The 16,134-nt window shown below is 48.5% G+C and overlaps 1 protein-coding gene across 1 annotated transcript in view; it reads right to left on the bottom strand.

The window, feature by feature from the left end:
* Positions 1 to 16,134, bottom strand: part of LOC144892623 (scavenger receptor cysteine-rich domain-containing protein DMBT1-like) — a 206,979-nt gene that overhangs the window by 156,473 nt on the left and 34,372 nt on the right. Inside the window, 2 exon segments of the mRNA XM_078780036.1 lie at positions 931 to 969; positions 1,193 to 1,243. Coding sequence (XP_078636162.1) covers positions 931 to 969; positions 1,193 to 1,243 — 90 coding nt within the window.

Genomic DNA, 16,134 nt, shown 5'->3' on the forward strand with positions numbered 1-16,134 from the left:
CACACACCACACACACACACACACACACACACACACACACACACACACACACACACACACACACCTACAAAATTCATCAATTTATAGCAGAAGGAACAGCTGAGCAAGTCGTTTCACCAGTTCCTCTATCTGACCATTAGTCATCGCGAATCTGTCGAGCTGTTGGACCAGGGAAGAACACAAGGAACTGCAGAAACTTCCAAGAACGCACGAAATGCCGTTTCTGACGATAAATTTTTAAAAATTTCCTGGGGGAGAACCCCCAGACCCCCCTGTGCCCCCCCCCAGCGCTATAGCTTCAACCACCCCCCCCCCCCCCCCCGTCTTGAAATTCCTGGATCCGCCCCTGCCTTTGGCACACTTTGGTTTGTCTTGTGTGTTCCTGGCTGGATCAATGCCATACACACTAGTCTCATGTTCAGCGCGCGTTTTTGTACTCCTTTAATTAAGTGGGTTCTGTCGTAGTCATCACAGTTGCTCCCCAGCTGATCATATAATTAATGTGTGGCACCTTTTAAAGAAACAATGGCACATTTTAAAACAGATGATGTTTGTATGCCAAAAACATGAAAATAATCTGTATTCAAACAGCAGTTTCACAGTGTATATCCTCTCACTGTATCTCAGCGATGATACAACGAGCAGGCTAATTTGCCCACCAAATGCTGCTCTCAATTATTCGTGTTCTTCAGGACAAGATGATTAAGTTGAAGAAGAAAAGCCAGGTTTGTTCTATTTAACATTTCATTGATTACATACAAAAGGAGATCAAATATAGCAATTCATCAATAAATTTTCTCAAAATAACATTTCACAAAATATAATCTATTTTAAAACCTGTTATGACAATTTAAACGATTCATTGAATGACTTCTTTCATGGAAGTTTTTTTTACTCACACTAAGGTTAGATCCAAAGCACAAAGATTACCTTCAGGAGGTGTTGGTGTCATTATGTCCCACCAAACATCTGTGTTACCCGACAAAGAGACAAAATTACACATTTTAAAGGTTTGTTGTACATGTTTATGCATTGTTCCAGATACACTTGTTCCAATGATTCTACATAAACCAAGCAATATATAATCCGATTTAAGACTTGTTATGACAATTTCAATGATTCATCTCGTAACTTATTTCATGAAATAAGTTTTTTACTCCCACTAAGGTTTGATACAAAGCCAAAAGATTACCTTCAGTGGGTGTTGGTGTCGTACCGTTGACCGAAACATTATCTGTGTTACCTGACAAAGAGACAAAATAACAAATATAAAAGGTTTGTTGGACATTTTTTATGATTCACAATTATCCGACATATTTAATCCAATGATTCTACACAAACCAAGCATTTCTCAAACTCATGCGATATGCAGGGTTACTTGTGGAGCAGATTGTACAACTTGCATCAGATTTACATTGCATTTCTCTTCATAACATCGAGTTCTTCATGAAAATGTGAAAGGTATTTTTCCAAACAGTAGTTTGCTGATATTTTGTTTACTATTTTGGAACATGAATTTTTACGATCATGGAAAGATAAGAATATCCGATAAAAAATATCTCAGGTCAAAATATCACTTTGATCAAGCCAAAAGTTATTAGACAAAATGGAAGTCTTTTGTCTTCCAAGAGCAGATACTTTCTTTGAGCATTTTTATAAACTGGAAAAATAACAATAATTAAAGTGAAAACCTCTTTCACAACAATGACTTACAGACTGAACAAGATGTAGAGTTTTGTCTTCCTTTATAATTTAGAATCGAAAGCGATGAAGCTTTTACTTTATAAGATAGATGAGCTATTTTAATAGATGTCTAAATCAAAGAGCATAAGACCCTTTAATGATAATCTTTTGGTGAGGATTTCCATCGCTTTGCTGAAAGTCTTCCATCAACATCAGAAATCATCAACGTCCACAATCAGAGGCATTTTAAATGGCAAAACCTTTCCCAATAATATTCGTAGTGATGGATCTCGGTGGTCCACTGAAGTGTTGTCCATGGGAACTTTCTTCTCTTTGATTAAAACATAATTCAACCAATTGATCAGATAATTCTTCATTCCACATTCACTGTGGAGTTCCCTCTCAAGTGGCAGATGTACCATTGCAGCATCACTTTCTGAGGATTTGGAAATCATTGGAATTTTCACATGAACAAGGAGTTTGACAATCAACCTCAACAAAGCATACAACGTGAACCTATTTCCCAGGTATGATCTATTCAACAAATTATGTTTCTTCTGATGTGATGAACTTTCGCAGCATTCCAAAATTTGTTTCTAAAAATTTTGTTTGCAAATCAAGAGTAAAGTTACCCAGGAATAGCATGTTTCCATGTTTGAGAGATATCCAATCTGAAGGTACACAAGCCCATTTTGCAAATTGAGCAATTTATTTGACACTTCAAAGATACTCACAATGAACAAGCTCATAGTGTGGAGTAGAATGTCTTTCTGAATACAGTTCTGATTTGTGAACATAAGTATGGACAACACAACTCATTTTCACAGGAGGAATGGGACAAAACTCGATTGCTGGTACTTCCGTTTATCAAGTATCAGATGGTGTTACTTTGAGAAAGGGTAGGCTCAAGGTAAGATCAGATATGAACATTGCACAAACTAAATTAATTCCTATTTTGCTGAAATGGTGAAGTTCATGAAAGGTTCCACTTGGTAGGTGGTCGGTGTCTCGGAATGTGATCCTCGTCATTGTTTATCAACTATTACAAATGCATTGAGACACGTTTGGAAAATATTTTTACAACCTGTTGATTGGATACACTGTATTTGTGAGATTTATTTTTTCATTCATTGTTGAACATATATGTATACAGTATATACAGTGCATTCAGAAAGTATTGTCGCACGATCCCTTCGGTTAATACCGGGGCTCGCGGATGACCGAACAGCTTTACTTGAGGTGACGATCAAATACGGTTTTGGCTATAAAAGTGCGGGAGGAGGAATTAAGAAGAAGAGGCGGCAAGCACGTACCTGTAGCGATCCGACTGCAGCTCCGATCCTGCAGGGGATTAACTCAAACGAACACAAGATTTTGAAGGGAAAAGAAAATAATACAAGAGTTTATTTTACAATGAATAGTGGGACAGGAAAATACGCGCCGGTAATAAAATGTCCTAATCGGGACGTCCCCACTCACACTTCGGATACGAGACAAAGGAAAATGAATTAAGAAAAATAAAACGTTATGGCGGGTATTTGTGAAATGTGGTGCGAGCTTATCTGTCTGTAGTCTGCAGTCAAGGAATCGTCGGCTCCAAGCACGCAAGCCCGCCGTGGCTTCGACGTCGGCGGGGAACAGGCCCCGTTGCACGCCCGCTCGCGCACCGTCAGGCCTCACCAAACGCCTCGCTGCACGCCCCACTTCAAGCTCCTCGTTGGTCGCACACGAGGTCCCTTTCCCTCACAGCACCAAGCCTCGCTCCAAGCTCCGAGCACCGCTCCAAGAACATGAAGGAACCAACGACCACCAGTCAGGAACGCAGGGAAGAGCGGGAATCAACCCAGGCAAGAGTCCAGCACAGAGCAGAAAGCTAGCTTCAAGCACGAGGGGAGAGAGAAAATGTCGTCCAGCGAGTCCTTTTGTCACCTGGCATGTGACGTCAATCTGGCGCGTTCCCAATCAGAGCCTCGATTCTTCGTGGTCTCTCGAACCTTCTCGCGCCTTCCCTCCAATCAGCCACCTACTTCTAAGGAGCGGCTTGGTGCCCTCCGCACCGATTGGCCAAATCTTCGCGCCTTCCGCCTCAACCAATCACACATTCCCTGGGCGTGGCGATAGCCTGCCTTGCTCGCTGTTTGACGCCCCCGCTGGCATTGTACGCGGCCGCTTCCTGCTTGTCTTTCCGGTGCGTCTTTTTGTAAGGGAGGGGATTTAATTACTGTTGTGCACTAAGGGATCTATCTAGTGTCTATGTGAATGCTTTGCCATAAGGGACACTGGATTGGCGACAGAGGGGACGACAAACAAAGGAATTTTTAACCATAATCCCTGCACTACTTAGCATGCCCCGCCCCCCATGGCGGGGACACCAATACAGCTTATACCGACATCCGGCTAAACATATAACGTATTACAGGTAGATTCCCTATCACGACAGTCGGATACCTACCAATGCAGATCTACCTGGCTCTAGATATTCCTGTATCCCCCCCGACATAATAGTATTCAGACCCCTTCACTTTTTCACATTTTGTTATGTTGCAGCCTCATGCTGAAATCGTTTAAATTCATTTTTTCCCTCATTAATCTACACTCAATACCCCATAATGACAAAGAGAAAACAGGATTTTAGAAAGTTTTGCAAATTTATTAAAAAGAAAAAACTGAAATATCACATTGACAAAAGTAGTCAGACCCTTTGCTATGACACTTGAAATTTAGCTCAGGTGCCTCCCATTTCTCTTGATCATCTTTCAGATGTTTCTACACCTTGATTGGAGTCCAGCTGTGGTAAATTCAATTGATTGGACATGATTTGGAAAGGCACACTCACAGCTGACAATGCATATCAGAGCAAAAACCAAGCCATGAGGTCGAAGGAACTGCCTGCAGAGCACAGAGACAGGATTGTGTCGAGGCACAGATCTGGGCAAGCCTACAAAAAATTTCTGCTGCATTGAAGGTTCCCAAGAGCACAGTGGCCTCCATAATTCTTAAATTGAAGAAGTTTGGAACAACCCGGACTCTTCCTAGAGCTGGCCGCCCGGCCAAACTGAGCAATCGGGGGGCGAAGGGCCTTGGTAAGAGAGGTGACCAAGAACCCGACGGTCACTCTGGCTGAGCTCCAGAGATCCTGTGTGGAGATAGGAGAAACTTCCAGAAGGACAACCATCACTGCAACACCCCACAACCATCACTGCAGCCTTTGATCTGCTCAACTACCGCCGTGATTGGTCGAGCCCGCGTCACGTGGTTTACAGGCGCCATTTTGCATACCACCTCAGCCGAGCAGCTTTACCGCTGCACCCATTCCGTGTGTTATGTGGTCCTCCCGGTAACTACCTGGTCTTGGTGACCCCCGGACCGTGGGAGGACCCCGCCAGAAAGATATATGATCTATACGCTTTCGTAAGGCAATCAATATGAAAGACACAAACAATTCAGGTCAATAAGCAACCCCACACCAAGGATCCGGATTAATTAATAATATATTCTCAATCCATCAACCAACAATCAACAATCCATCAACAATGTTACTAAGATGGCCATCTCATATATTTCCCCCCTTTCCCCACTCACGACCCCTCAATGGTCACTGTCCCTCACAATGTCTCTGGGCCCCTCCAGACCAAGGTGAAGGTCGACTTCTCCGCACACGGGCGGTTGAACGAACCCCTGGCTGACGTGCTCCAAACGTGCACGTCGCGTACCGGGAACAGCTGCTGCAGCGCACACCTCCTTGCAAAGCAAAGCGGGCAAAGCAAAGCACGGCTCGCAAAGTGCGCGAGGCCCAAGGTGCGACCCGTACGCGTCCTTGTAGACGTTGAGGCGAACTGTGCCGGACGCTTGGTTCCGTGCACGAACCCACGGCAACTTGACGCGTAACCGGTAATTACCCCGCGCAGGTAACTCCTCTCGCCAGATGGGCTTTCAAACGCAGCGTTCCCCACGCTGCTCAATATCGACACCGCTCGCGTCGGAGCTGGGCGAGGAAGAAGAAGATCGCCGCTTCTCCAGGACCTCGTGTCTCTCTTTTCTTCTTCCGGTTCACTATCCCGTTTCCGGTCTCCTGTTATCCGGAGCCTCTCTAACCATTTAACCACAACAACCTTTAATAGAATAAACATTAATAAGCAATGACATGAATAGTAATTCACCTAAATCCAGGATCCGTAACACGTGCCATTGCTTCGTATCGTTGCATATTTCATTTGAGTAATATTTCAATAAAATCAACCAATATGGTGTGTTGTGCCGCTTGGGGATGTTCTGTTAGACCAGGACAAGGTCGTATAATGCACAGATTTCCTCGAGACAAGGAAAGAAGTGCTATTTGGGTGGTTAAAATACGCCGAGTTGGATGGAATCCATCACCTTACTCATATTTATGTTCGGAAAGTGAAATCGCTTAATATCTATTGGTTTCAAATCAAAAGTGACAAGACACGTGTGTATTAGGTCTCTGGTGAGCTTAACACTTATTTAGTCAACCATATATATATATTATACATATTCCCTGTAACATTTTTCGTGTACATATGCAGTGTATAGGGTATATATATATATAAGGGATTATGTATAATAACTGAAAATCAGGTATTATACATAATCCTGTCGCGGTTACCGGACACAATTCTCTTGTACCGGCCGGTGATGTAATCAGCGGGCGGTCACTCGGGTTGCATACCATGCCCCGTTGAGAGGCGTGGCTTACTGTTTGAATTTGAAAGATATATTGCCACTCGGCGTAGCCTTTTTCAGTGCATTCGTGCCGAGCTCGGAATAAATAGCTCAGTGAAAATCAGCTCTGTGTCGCGTCCATATTGTTGGAGTTTGACGTGAGAGCACCGCTCCACATTGGTGACCCCTTTTACGAACACGGCGATGGCGTCGACCGTTGCTTTGAAGCTCCCTGGCTTCTGGGAATCACATGCGGCCGTCTGGTTTGCCCAAGCGGAGTCCCAGTTCGCTCTGCGGCACATCACGGCGGACGAGACTCGCTTCCACCACGTGGTCTCCGCGCTAAACGCCGCCACCACCTCCCGGGTCTTGAGCCTTCTACGGAGCCCGCTGGCCGATGACAAGTACGGCGCACTCAAACGACTACTCCTCGGTACGTTTGACCTCACTGAGGCTGAACGCGCGCGACAGCTGCTCAATCTGCCTGAGGTCGGGGAGGCTCGCCCATCTGAGCGCATGGACCACATGCTCTCCCTGCTCGGCGAACACCGCCCAGATTTCCTCTTTCGCGAGCTGTTTCTCCGACAGCTACCCGGGCAGGTACGCTTAGCTTTGGCTAACTCGGCAATCGAGGACCCTCGCGCCCTAAGGAAGCCGACAAATTTTTCTCGGCCGGGCGGTACTTTGGAGCGCCCGCCTGGAAACCTGGCCCGGCCAAGGCAACGCCCCCGCCTCGACCAGCGCTGCCACTGGCTGATTCAGCGCCCCTTGCGGCCACCATGACACCCCATCGGCCGCACTCGCCACGACCGGCGCCGCAGCCACCACCGGGGCGGACCGTGTGTTACTACAACGCCAGGTTCGGGCAGAAGGCCAGAACGTGTCACCCACCGTGCACTTTCGGCGGGTCAGGAAACGACCAGGCCGGCGCTCCCTTCCTGCCATGAGCGTCGGCCATTCCGGCAACCTTTTGATCATCATGGACACCGCGTCCGGGCGGCGTTTCCTGTGCGATACGGGAGCTCAGGTGAGCGTTATACCCGTCTCGGGGCAGGACAAGCAGGCCGTGCTTTGCTCCTCTATCCGCACCTTCGGTTCACACAGCGTCGCACTCTGCTTCGGGGGCCAGCGTTTCGAGTGGGATTTCGTCACGGCGAACGTGCCCATGGCTTTGTTGGGTGTGGATTTTCTTTGCGCCCACTGACTTTTGGTTGACGTAAAATGCCGTCAGCTCGTCAACGCGGAGACCTTCAGCTCTCTCGCTTGTTCGTTGAGCGGCTCCGCACCGACCAGGCTAGCCTGCGCGCTCCCGGTCGCGGACGACTTCACCCGCCTCCTCGCTGAGTTCCCCGCCCTCACGCTGCCGACGTTTTCGGCCGTCGCCGTCAAACACGGCGTCGAACACCACATTCCGACCACTGGTCCACCGGTCTACGCCAGGGCTCGTCGCCTCGACCCTGCCAAACTCGCCGTGGCCAAGGCGGAATTCGACGTGCTGGAGCGGTTGGGCATTGTGCGGCGCTCGAACAGCGCGTGGGCCTCGCCCCTGCACATCGTACCCAAACCGGGTGGCGGAAGGCGACCGTGCGGCGATTATCGCCGCCTCAACGGCGCCACCACCCCCGACCGGTACCCGATACCGCATATCCAGGACTTTTCCACCCGTTTGGCGGGGCAGGTGATCTTCTCCAAGGACAACCTTATTCGGGGCGACCACCAGGTACCTATCCGGCCGGCCGACGTTCCGAAGACGGCTGTAATTACACCTTTGGCCTCTTCGAGTTCCTCCGAATGCCTTTCGGCCTTAAGAACACGGCCCAGGCCTTCCAGCGGCTGATGGACAGTGTGCTGCGCGATCTCACCTTTCTGTTCGTCTACCTGGATGACATTCTCATCGCCAGCACTTCCCGGGCGGAGCACCTCCTTCACCTGCGCATGCTTTTTGAGCGCCTCAGCCAGCACGGCCTCATCATCAACCCGGCGAAATGCCAGTTTGGCATGGCTGCCGTCGACTTCCTGGGACACCGCATCACGAAGCGCGGGGCCGTTCCGCTGCCGACCAAGGTGGAGGCCGTTAAAGGTTTCCCACGCCCCTGCTCCGTCAAGGCCCTGCAAGAGTTTTTGGGTATGGTAAACTTCTACCACCGGTTCGTACCTCGCGCCGCCCAACACAGGCGCCCCCTGTACGAGGCCCTCAGGGGTAAGCCGGCCAAGCACGACATCGCCTGGACCGAGGAGATGGACGGGGTGTTCACGGGCGCTAAGCTGGCCCTCGCCAACGCCACCATGCTGGCGCACCCGGCGCTCGACGCACCCATCGCCCTTACCACGGACGCTTCCGACTATGCGGTGGGCACCATACACGAGCAGTGGGTTAACGGGGCTTAGCAACCGCTGGCCTTCTTCAGCCGGGAGCTCAGCCCTAACGAGCGCAAATACAGCACGTTCGACCACGAGCTGCTCGGCCTTTACCTGGTGGTTCGCCACTTCCACCACCTTTTAGAGGGCCGCTCATTCACGGCGTTTGTGGACCACAAACCCCTGGTCTTCGCCATGGCCTAGGTCTCAGAGCCGTGGTCGGCTCGTCAGCAGCGCCACCTCTCCGCCATGTCCGAATTCACGACGTACATCTGGCACGTCACGGGAAAGGATAATGCTGTGGCCGATTGCCTCTCCCGGTCCGTCGCGGGCACCGTCCACCTCGGCGTGGATTACGCCCGCATGGCGGCGGACCAGGTCTCCGACCCCGCGGTGCAAGCCCTCCGGACAGCGGACACGGGCCTGCGGTTGTCCGACGTCCCCTTCAAGGATACAGCCACAGTTCTCCTGTGCGACGTTTCCCTGGGCCAACCTCGTCCCATTGTACCCGCTGGATGGCAACGGCTCGTTTTTGACGCCATCCACGGCCTTTCCCACCCGGGCCGGAAAGCGTCGCAGAAGCTCGTGGCAGCGAAATTCGTCTGGCACGGGCTCCGGAAGGACGTCCGCGACTGGACCAACGCCTGTGTCGCCTGCCAGCGTGCGAAGGTCCACCGGCACACCCAGGCCCCGTTGGCACCATTCGACGTGCCCGCGCGGCGTTTCGACCACGCCAATGTGGACCTGGTGGGACCCCTTCCCCCCTCGCGGGCTTCACCCATCTCCTCACGATGGTGGACAGGACCACCAGGTGGCCGGAGGCCGTCTCGCTGATGTCAACGACGTCCGCCGACGTGGTGCAGGCCTTCATCGGCACCTGGGTCGCCCGTTTTGGCGCCCCCTCGGACATCTCCTCTGACAGAGGCCCACAGTTCACCTCTGAGCTTTGGGGCATGGTCGCTCAGGCCTTGGGGGTGAAACTTCACCGCACCACGGCCTACCACCCCCAGGCCAACGGCTTGTGCGAGAGGTTTCACCGCTCAATGAAGGCCGCTCTCAGGGCAAGCCTCCAGGACGACGGTTGGGCTGACAGGCTCCCGTGGGTGCTATTGGGCCTCCGGACGGCCCCTAAAGAAGACCTCCAGGCTTCTACCGCCGAGCTGATCTACAGCCAACCACTGCGCGTGCCAGGGGAGTTCATCCCCGACGCCACCGGCCCCTGGTCCGCGGCTCGCCAACGCTCTATCCTCCAGGAGGCCGCCAGGAGATTTGCCCCGGTGCCCACGTCTCATCATGGCTGTCCTCAACCCCATGTCCCTCCAGCGCTTTGTACAGCGGAGTACGTTTTTGTGCGCCACGACGCGCACCAGGGACCACTCCGACCGCCGTACGATGGCCATTTTCGGGTCTTGAGGAGGGGCGACAAGTCGTTCGTCGTAGACATTGGCGGCAAACCGGACCATATCTCCGTGGACCGCTTCGTCGGCCCATTTTGACCTCGACCAACCTCCACGGTTGGCCCTTCCTCCATGGCGGGGCCGTCCCCCGTCGACCAAGCCCCACGCCCGACCATCCGCCGCCAAGCCGCCTCCCACCCCTACACGAAACGCCAGGGGTCATTTCGGCCGGGTCATTAAGGTCCCCCACAAACTGACTCTCCCTGTACAAGTGACTTCTGGGGGGGCGCATGTAGCGGTTACCAGACACAATTCTCTTGTACCGGCCGGTGACGTAATCAGCGGGCGGTCACTCGGGTTGCATACCACGCCCCGTTGAGAGGCGTGGCTTACTGTTTGAATTTGAAAGATATATTGCCACTCAGCGTAGCCTTTTTCAGTGCATTCGTGCCGAGCTCAGAATAAACAGCTCAGTGAAAATCAGCTCGTTGTCGCGTCCATATTGTTGGAGTTCGACGTGAGAGCACCGCTCCACAATCCCTTATTATACATATACCCTGTAACATGCACTGTTTATATATGCTTATATATCAGGAAATACTTGTTTATGACGCAATATTTGTCACTGTTTGTGTCAGTTTCCTGAGTAAAGTGTTCTTTGAAAACGTAAAATGAAAGTATAACAACTTTGAAAACGAAAGTATAACAACATTTGTGACCCAAGCTAATGAATAAAATAATAGACATTGTACTTTCATAGCATTATGGGAATATTGTATGTTACGTTTCCAGATAATAGATGAAACTTGTATACAAGCTCCATTCTATCAAATTGCAATTTCATGCCAAGAGAAATAAAATTTATCAGTATGCTGTATGCAGCTGTCAATAAATCGTGAGCCGTGACAGGCAAACAATTCGTGTGAATAAATGGCGCCGCTTGCAGATTTTATTATTCCAATAACAAACAACACGTCACATTAACTTGAATTAGTTGTTCCTCATTAAATCTGCGACCAAACAGTAATAACATCGATTCCCTCGTCACAGAACTACAGGATTGCCACAGCTGACATACATCTCGCAGTGCCAGCGCGCTAAGTTAGGTATGCAACATGGCGCCAGTATTTCAGTTGGCCAGACTCTCAATATACACGGCACTGGGGAAAACCATAGTCCCCCTTTCACTCCGCGGTGCGACAGGGGACAACCAGTCGTATTTTGCATCATTGTAATCGGAAGCGTTCACTGAATTTTACTGCAGTAGCTGTGATGGAAGGTACGTGCACAGACATGTACACAGATCAGTATTGCTTGCATATCTCGCATACGATATGTGAGGACTGTGAACGGAAAGCGACAGCACAGCTCTCAGCGCTGCGGCTCGGTAGAAGCTATAAAAACTCAGTATCGAAATAAGACTCAACGAATGGTGCAAGAGTTGCACAAGAGTTCAATGAATTTATTCCAACAACGAATGGTGCAACGAATGGTACACGAAGACATGGATTTCTTTCTCGATGTTAAACAAAATAAGAACAAGCGTTACGCCTAGGTCCCCCGTCGTTGAAGTGATGTGAGTTGACAAATTGGAATTGGAGTATGGATGGTTTTGAGGGAGTTCATGGGGGTTACGGATATGGTGAGAGAAATGGAGAAGGTGAAAGGATTTTGGAGTTTGCTGATGGAGCTGATTTGTTGATTTGTAATACTCAGTTCCAGAAAGAGGATAATAAGCTTGTAACATACACGTCAGGTGGGTCGACGACAACCGTTGACTACCTGATGGTGCGTAGGCGAGCTAGGGGGCACCTCCGGGACACAAAGGTGATCCCGGGGGAGGAGGCTGTTTCACAGCACCACTTGGTTGTCTGCGACATAAGGGTGAAAGGTGCGAGGAGAGCGCGGCGGGTGAAGTACCAACCAAGAATGAAGGTGTGGAGGTTGAAACAGGTAACAGTAAGGGAGGCATTAAAAGAGAGGCTGAGTAGGGTAGAGCATGATGTGGTTGAGCTTGAAAGTGGTTGGATGTCAATGAAAGCTGGTCTGTTGGGAGCCGTTGGTGAGGTATGTGGATGGACAAAAGGACCACAGAGGCACTCGGAAACATGGTGGTGGGATGATGAAGTTGGAAAGAGGATTGACGAGAAGAGGAAGAAGTTCAAGGAGTGGCAGAAGGCGAAGGGTACGGGAGCAGAAACAGCAGAGCATGAAAGTTATAAGGCAGCCAGGAAGGCTGCAAAGAAAGAGGTAGCAAAGGCGCAGGAGGCATGTAGGAAAATGTTCGGAGAACGCTTGGATTCGGAAGAGGGTCAGAAAGCAGTATTCAGGATTGCAAAGCACATAGCGAAAGAGAGGTGTGATGTGATGGGGGTGCGTTGCTTGAAGGATGAAGTGGGACAAATCGTTGTGGACCCAGATGGAATTAAAGGAAGATGGAAGAGATCTAAGGAAATGCTGTCGAATACAGAGGATGAATGGGATGGAAACATAGAGAGTAACCCAGTTTTAGGACCGGCAGAGAAGATAACTGAGAAGGAAGTTGAGGAAGCGATAAAAGCAATGAAGAGTGGAAAAGCAGGAGGGCCGACGGGAGTTGTGGGAGATATGTTGAAGGCAGCAGGAAGTTGGGGTGTGAAGAGAATGACAGAGATCTGTAATCTGGTGGTGAAAGAAGGCCGCATTCCAGTGGATTGGGAACTGAGTGCCATCGTCCCTCTATACAAGGGGAAAGGTGACCCTCTGGAGTGTGGCTCGTACCGAGCGATAAAGTTATTGGAGCATGGAATGAAGGTATTGGAAAGGGTGTTGGAGAGGAGGATAAGGAAGAAAGTGAAGATCGACGAAATGCAGTTTGGATTTATGCCAGGAAGAGGAACGACAGATGCGCTTTTCATTGTGAGGCAGTTGCAGGAGAAGTACATGGAGAAGAGGAAGAAGTTGTTTTTTGGGTTTGTTGATCTGGAGAAAGCATTCGATAGGGTTCCACGCAAAGTATTGACATGGGCATTGAGGAAGTTAGGAGTGGAGGAATGGTTGATCAGAGTAGTGATGGCAATGTACAAAAGAGAGCGCACAGCTGTAAGGACGAAGGACAGGAACAGTGGTGAGTTTGAGGTGAAGGTGGGAGTGCATCAGGGGTCGGTACTAAGTCCACTACTATTTGTAGCTGTGATGGAGGTGCTGGCTCAGAACGTAAAGGAGGGTTTACCGTGGGAGTTGTTGTATGCAGATGATCTGGTGTTGATTGCGGAAAGTATGGATGGACTGAAGGAAAAGATGAACAAGTGGAAGGAATGTATGGAGACAAAAGGTCTGAAGGTGAATATCGGAAAGACGAAGGTGATGGCAAGTGGTAAAGCATGTGGTGAGGTGGAAAGAACTGGGAAGTGGCCCTGTGCTGTGTGTAGGAAGGGTGTCGGAGTGAACTCCATTCAATGTACAATGTGCGCTGAGTGGGTTCATCAAACATGTAGTGGTCTGAGAGGGTTATTTACCAGTGTGGCAGCTACATTCAAATGTAAGGTGTGCACAGAGGGAGCTGCAGATGGAGGAAATGTTGTGTTGGATCTTGGAGACGGCGTGAAGCTGGAAGGTGTGAAAACATTTTGCTACCTCGGAGACATGCTGAATGGAGAAGGTGGATCAGACTCGGCAACGGTTGCTCGAGTGAGATGTGCATGGAAGAAGTTTCGGGAAATGAGTGGCGTGCTGATGAGGAGGAGAGTGTCGCTGAAGCTGAAGGGAAAGGTGTATGCTGCATGTGTGAGAAGTGTTATGATTTATGGGAGCGAGACATGGGTAATGAACGTAGAGCAGCAACGATGGCTGGAAAGGGTGGAAATGCGAATGGTTCGATGGATGTGCGGAGTATCGTTGAGAGAGAGGAAGACAAATGATGAATTGCGAAAGATGATGGGAATATTGCCTGTGATTGATGCTGTGAAGAGGAACAAGTTGAGATGGTTTGGTCATGTGTTGAGGAAGGATGAAAGTGACTGGTTGAGAAGAGTGATGGAAATTAATGTAGAAGGAAGTAGAGGACGGGGAAGACCAAGAAAGACTTGGCTAAAGATGGTGGAAGAAGAAATGCGGGCAAGGGGGTTAACAAGGAGAGATGCAGAAAATAGGGCAAAATGGAGAAGATTGTCATGGGGACCACAAGGCTAACCCCTACTCTAGCAGTGAAAATGGCCTTAAAATGCATGTTGTTGTTGTTGTTGTTGTTGTATTTAGCCTGGACAATGGAAATTTTTAGAATTTTTTTTTTTACTTCACGAGACCACATTTGTGTTCAATAAATAAATAAATAAATAAATAAGTATATACAGTCACGTGAAAAAGTATGCGCTTTTCCCCATGTAAATGTGCGTAGGCGAGTTTTGGAGGCGTACCCCATGTAAAGTTTTGACTTTTTCAACATATTTCAACATACAGCTATTTGATCTTCATTTCAACAATATTGATAGATAAAGGTGATATAATATAACAAATAACATGAAACATTTACATTTTGTAGTCCATTGTATCATTTAAATAAACATAAATGCAAATTTCGCATGTGGAAAAAGTAAGTACACCCATGGCTCTAATAGGTGGTATTGCCCGATTTGGCAGAAACAACCTCAAGTAGGCGTTTCTTATAACTGTCTACCAGTCTCTGACATCGACTAGGAGAAATTTTTGCCCACTCCTCCATGCAGGATTCTTTCAGCTCTGCGATGTTTGAAGGGTTTCTTGCATGCGCAGCTTGTTTCAAATCCTCCCACAACATCTCAATGGGATTTCGATCTGGGCTTTGACTTGGCCATTCCAGAACCCTCCATTTCTTTCTTCTCAGCCATTCCTTGGTGGATTTACTGGTATGTTTAGGGTCATTGTCCTGTTGCAAGGTCCACCTTCGGTTGAGCTTCAACTTTCCGACAGATGGCCTCACATTATCCTCAAGCACCCTCTGGTACAATGAAGAATTAATCGTGGATTCTATGATGGTGAGCTGCCCAGGCTCTGATGCAGCAAAGCTGCACCAAACCATAATATTTCCACCACCATGCTTTACAGTTGGTATCAGGTTCTTGTGGTCAAATGCCGTCTTTGGTTTTCGCCAAACATGTCTTCTGGTACTGTGGCCAAATAGCTCTCCCTTTGACTCATCTGTCCAGAGCACATTGTTCCAGAAGTGCTGGTCTTTCCCTCGGTGTTCATTGGCAAACTTTAGTCTTGCCATGATGTTCTTTCTGGAAAGCAAAGGTTTCCTCCTGGCACACCTCCCCAGTAGATCAAATTTGTGCAGCCTCCTCCTCATGGTAGACTCGTGCACTTTGACATCAACAGTGGCAAGAGCTACCAGTAGGTCCCGTGATGACATTCTGGGGTTCTTAGAGAGTTCTTTCAGCATCTTGAGGTCTGCTCTTGGGCTGACCTTGCTGGGGCAGCCTGGCCTGAACAAGTTGGCAGTTGTTTGGATTCCTCTCCACTTGTAGATGATCTTCCGGACAGTCGAATGATTGATTTCAAATTGTTTGGAGATCTTTTTAAATCCTTTCCCAGACTCGTAGGCATCTATAACCTTCTTTCTGAAGGCCTCAGAGAGCTCTTTTGATCTAGGCATGGTGATGCCGCACACTTCAACAACAAAGCGCAAACCAAACTAAATGTCTGAGGTTTAAATAAGACAGGTTCCTCCAAGATCCTCTCTAATGATGTTCTAATCATTTGCACCTGAGCTGGTGCACCTGATTCTGATTTTAGTTATTTGAAGTCGTGATAAATGCAGGGGTGTACTTACTTTGTCCACATGTGAAATTTGGATTTATGTTTATTTAAATTATACAATGGACTCCAAAATGTAAATGTTTCATGATATTTGTTATATTATATCACCTTTATCTATCAATATTGTTGAAATGAAGATAAAATAGCTGTATGTTGAAATATGTTGAAAAAGTCAGAACTTTACATGCGGTGTACTTACTTTTTCACGTGACTGTATATATAAAAATATATTGTTGCG

The sequence above is a fragment of the Myxine glutinosa genome, chromosome 6 (genome assembly GCF_964187855.1).
Source record: "Myxine glutinosa chromosome 6, kmMyxGlut1.1, whole genome shotgun sequence".
NCBI classification, from domain to species: domain Eukaryota; kingdom Metazoa; phylum Chordata; class Myxini; order Myxiniformes; family Myxinidae; genus Myxine; species Myxine glutinosa.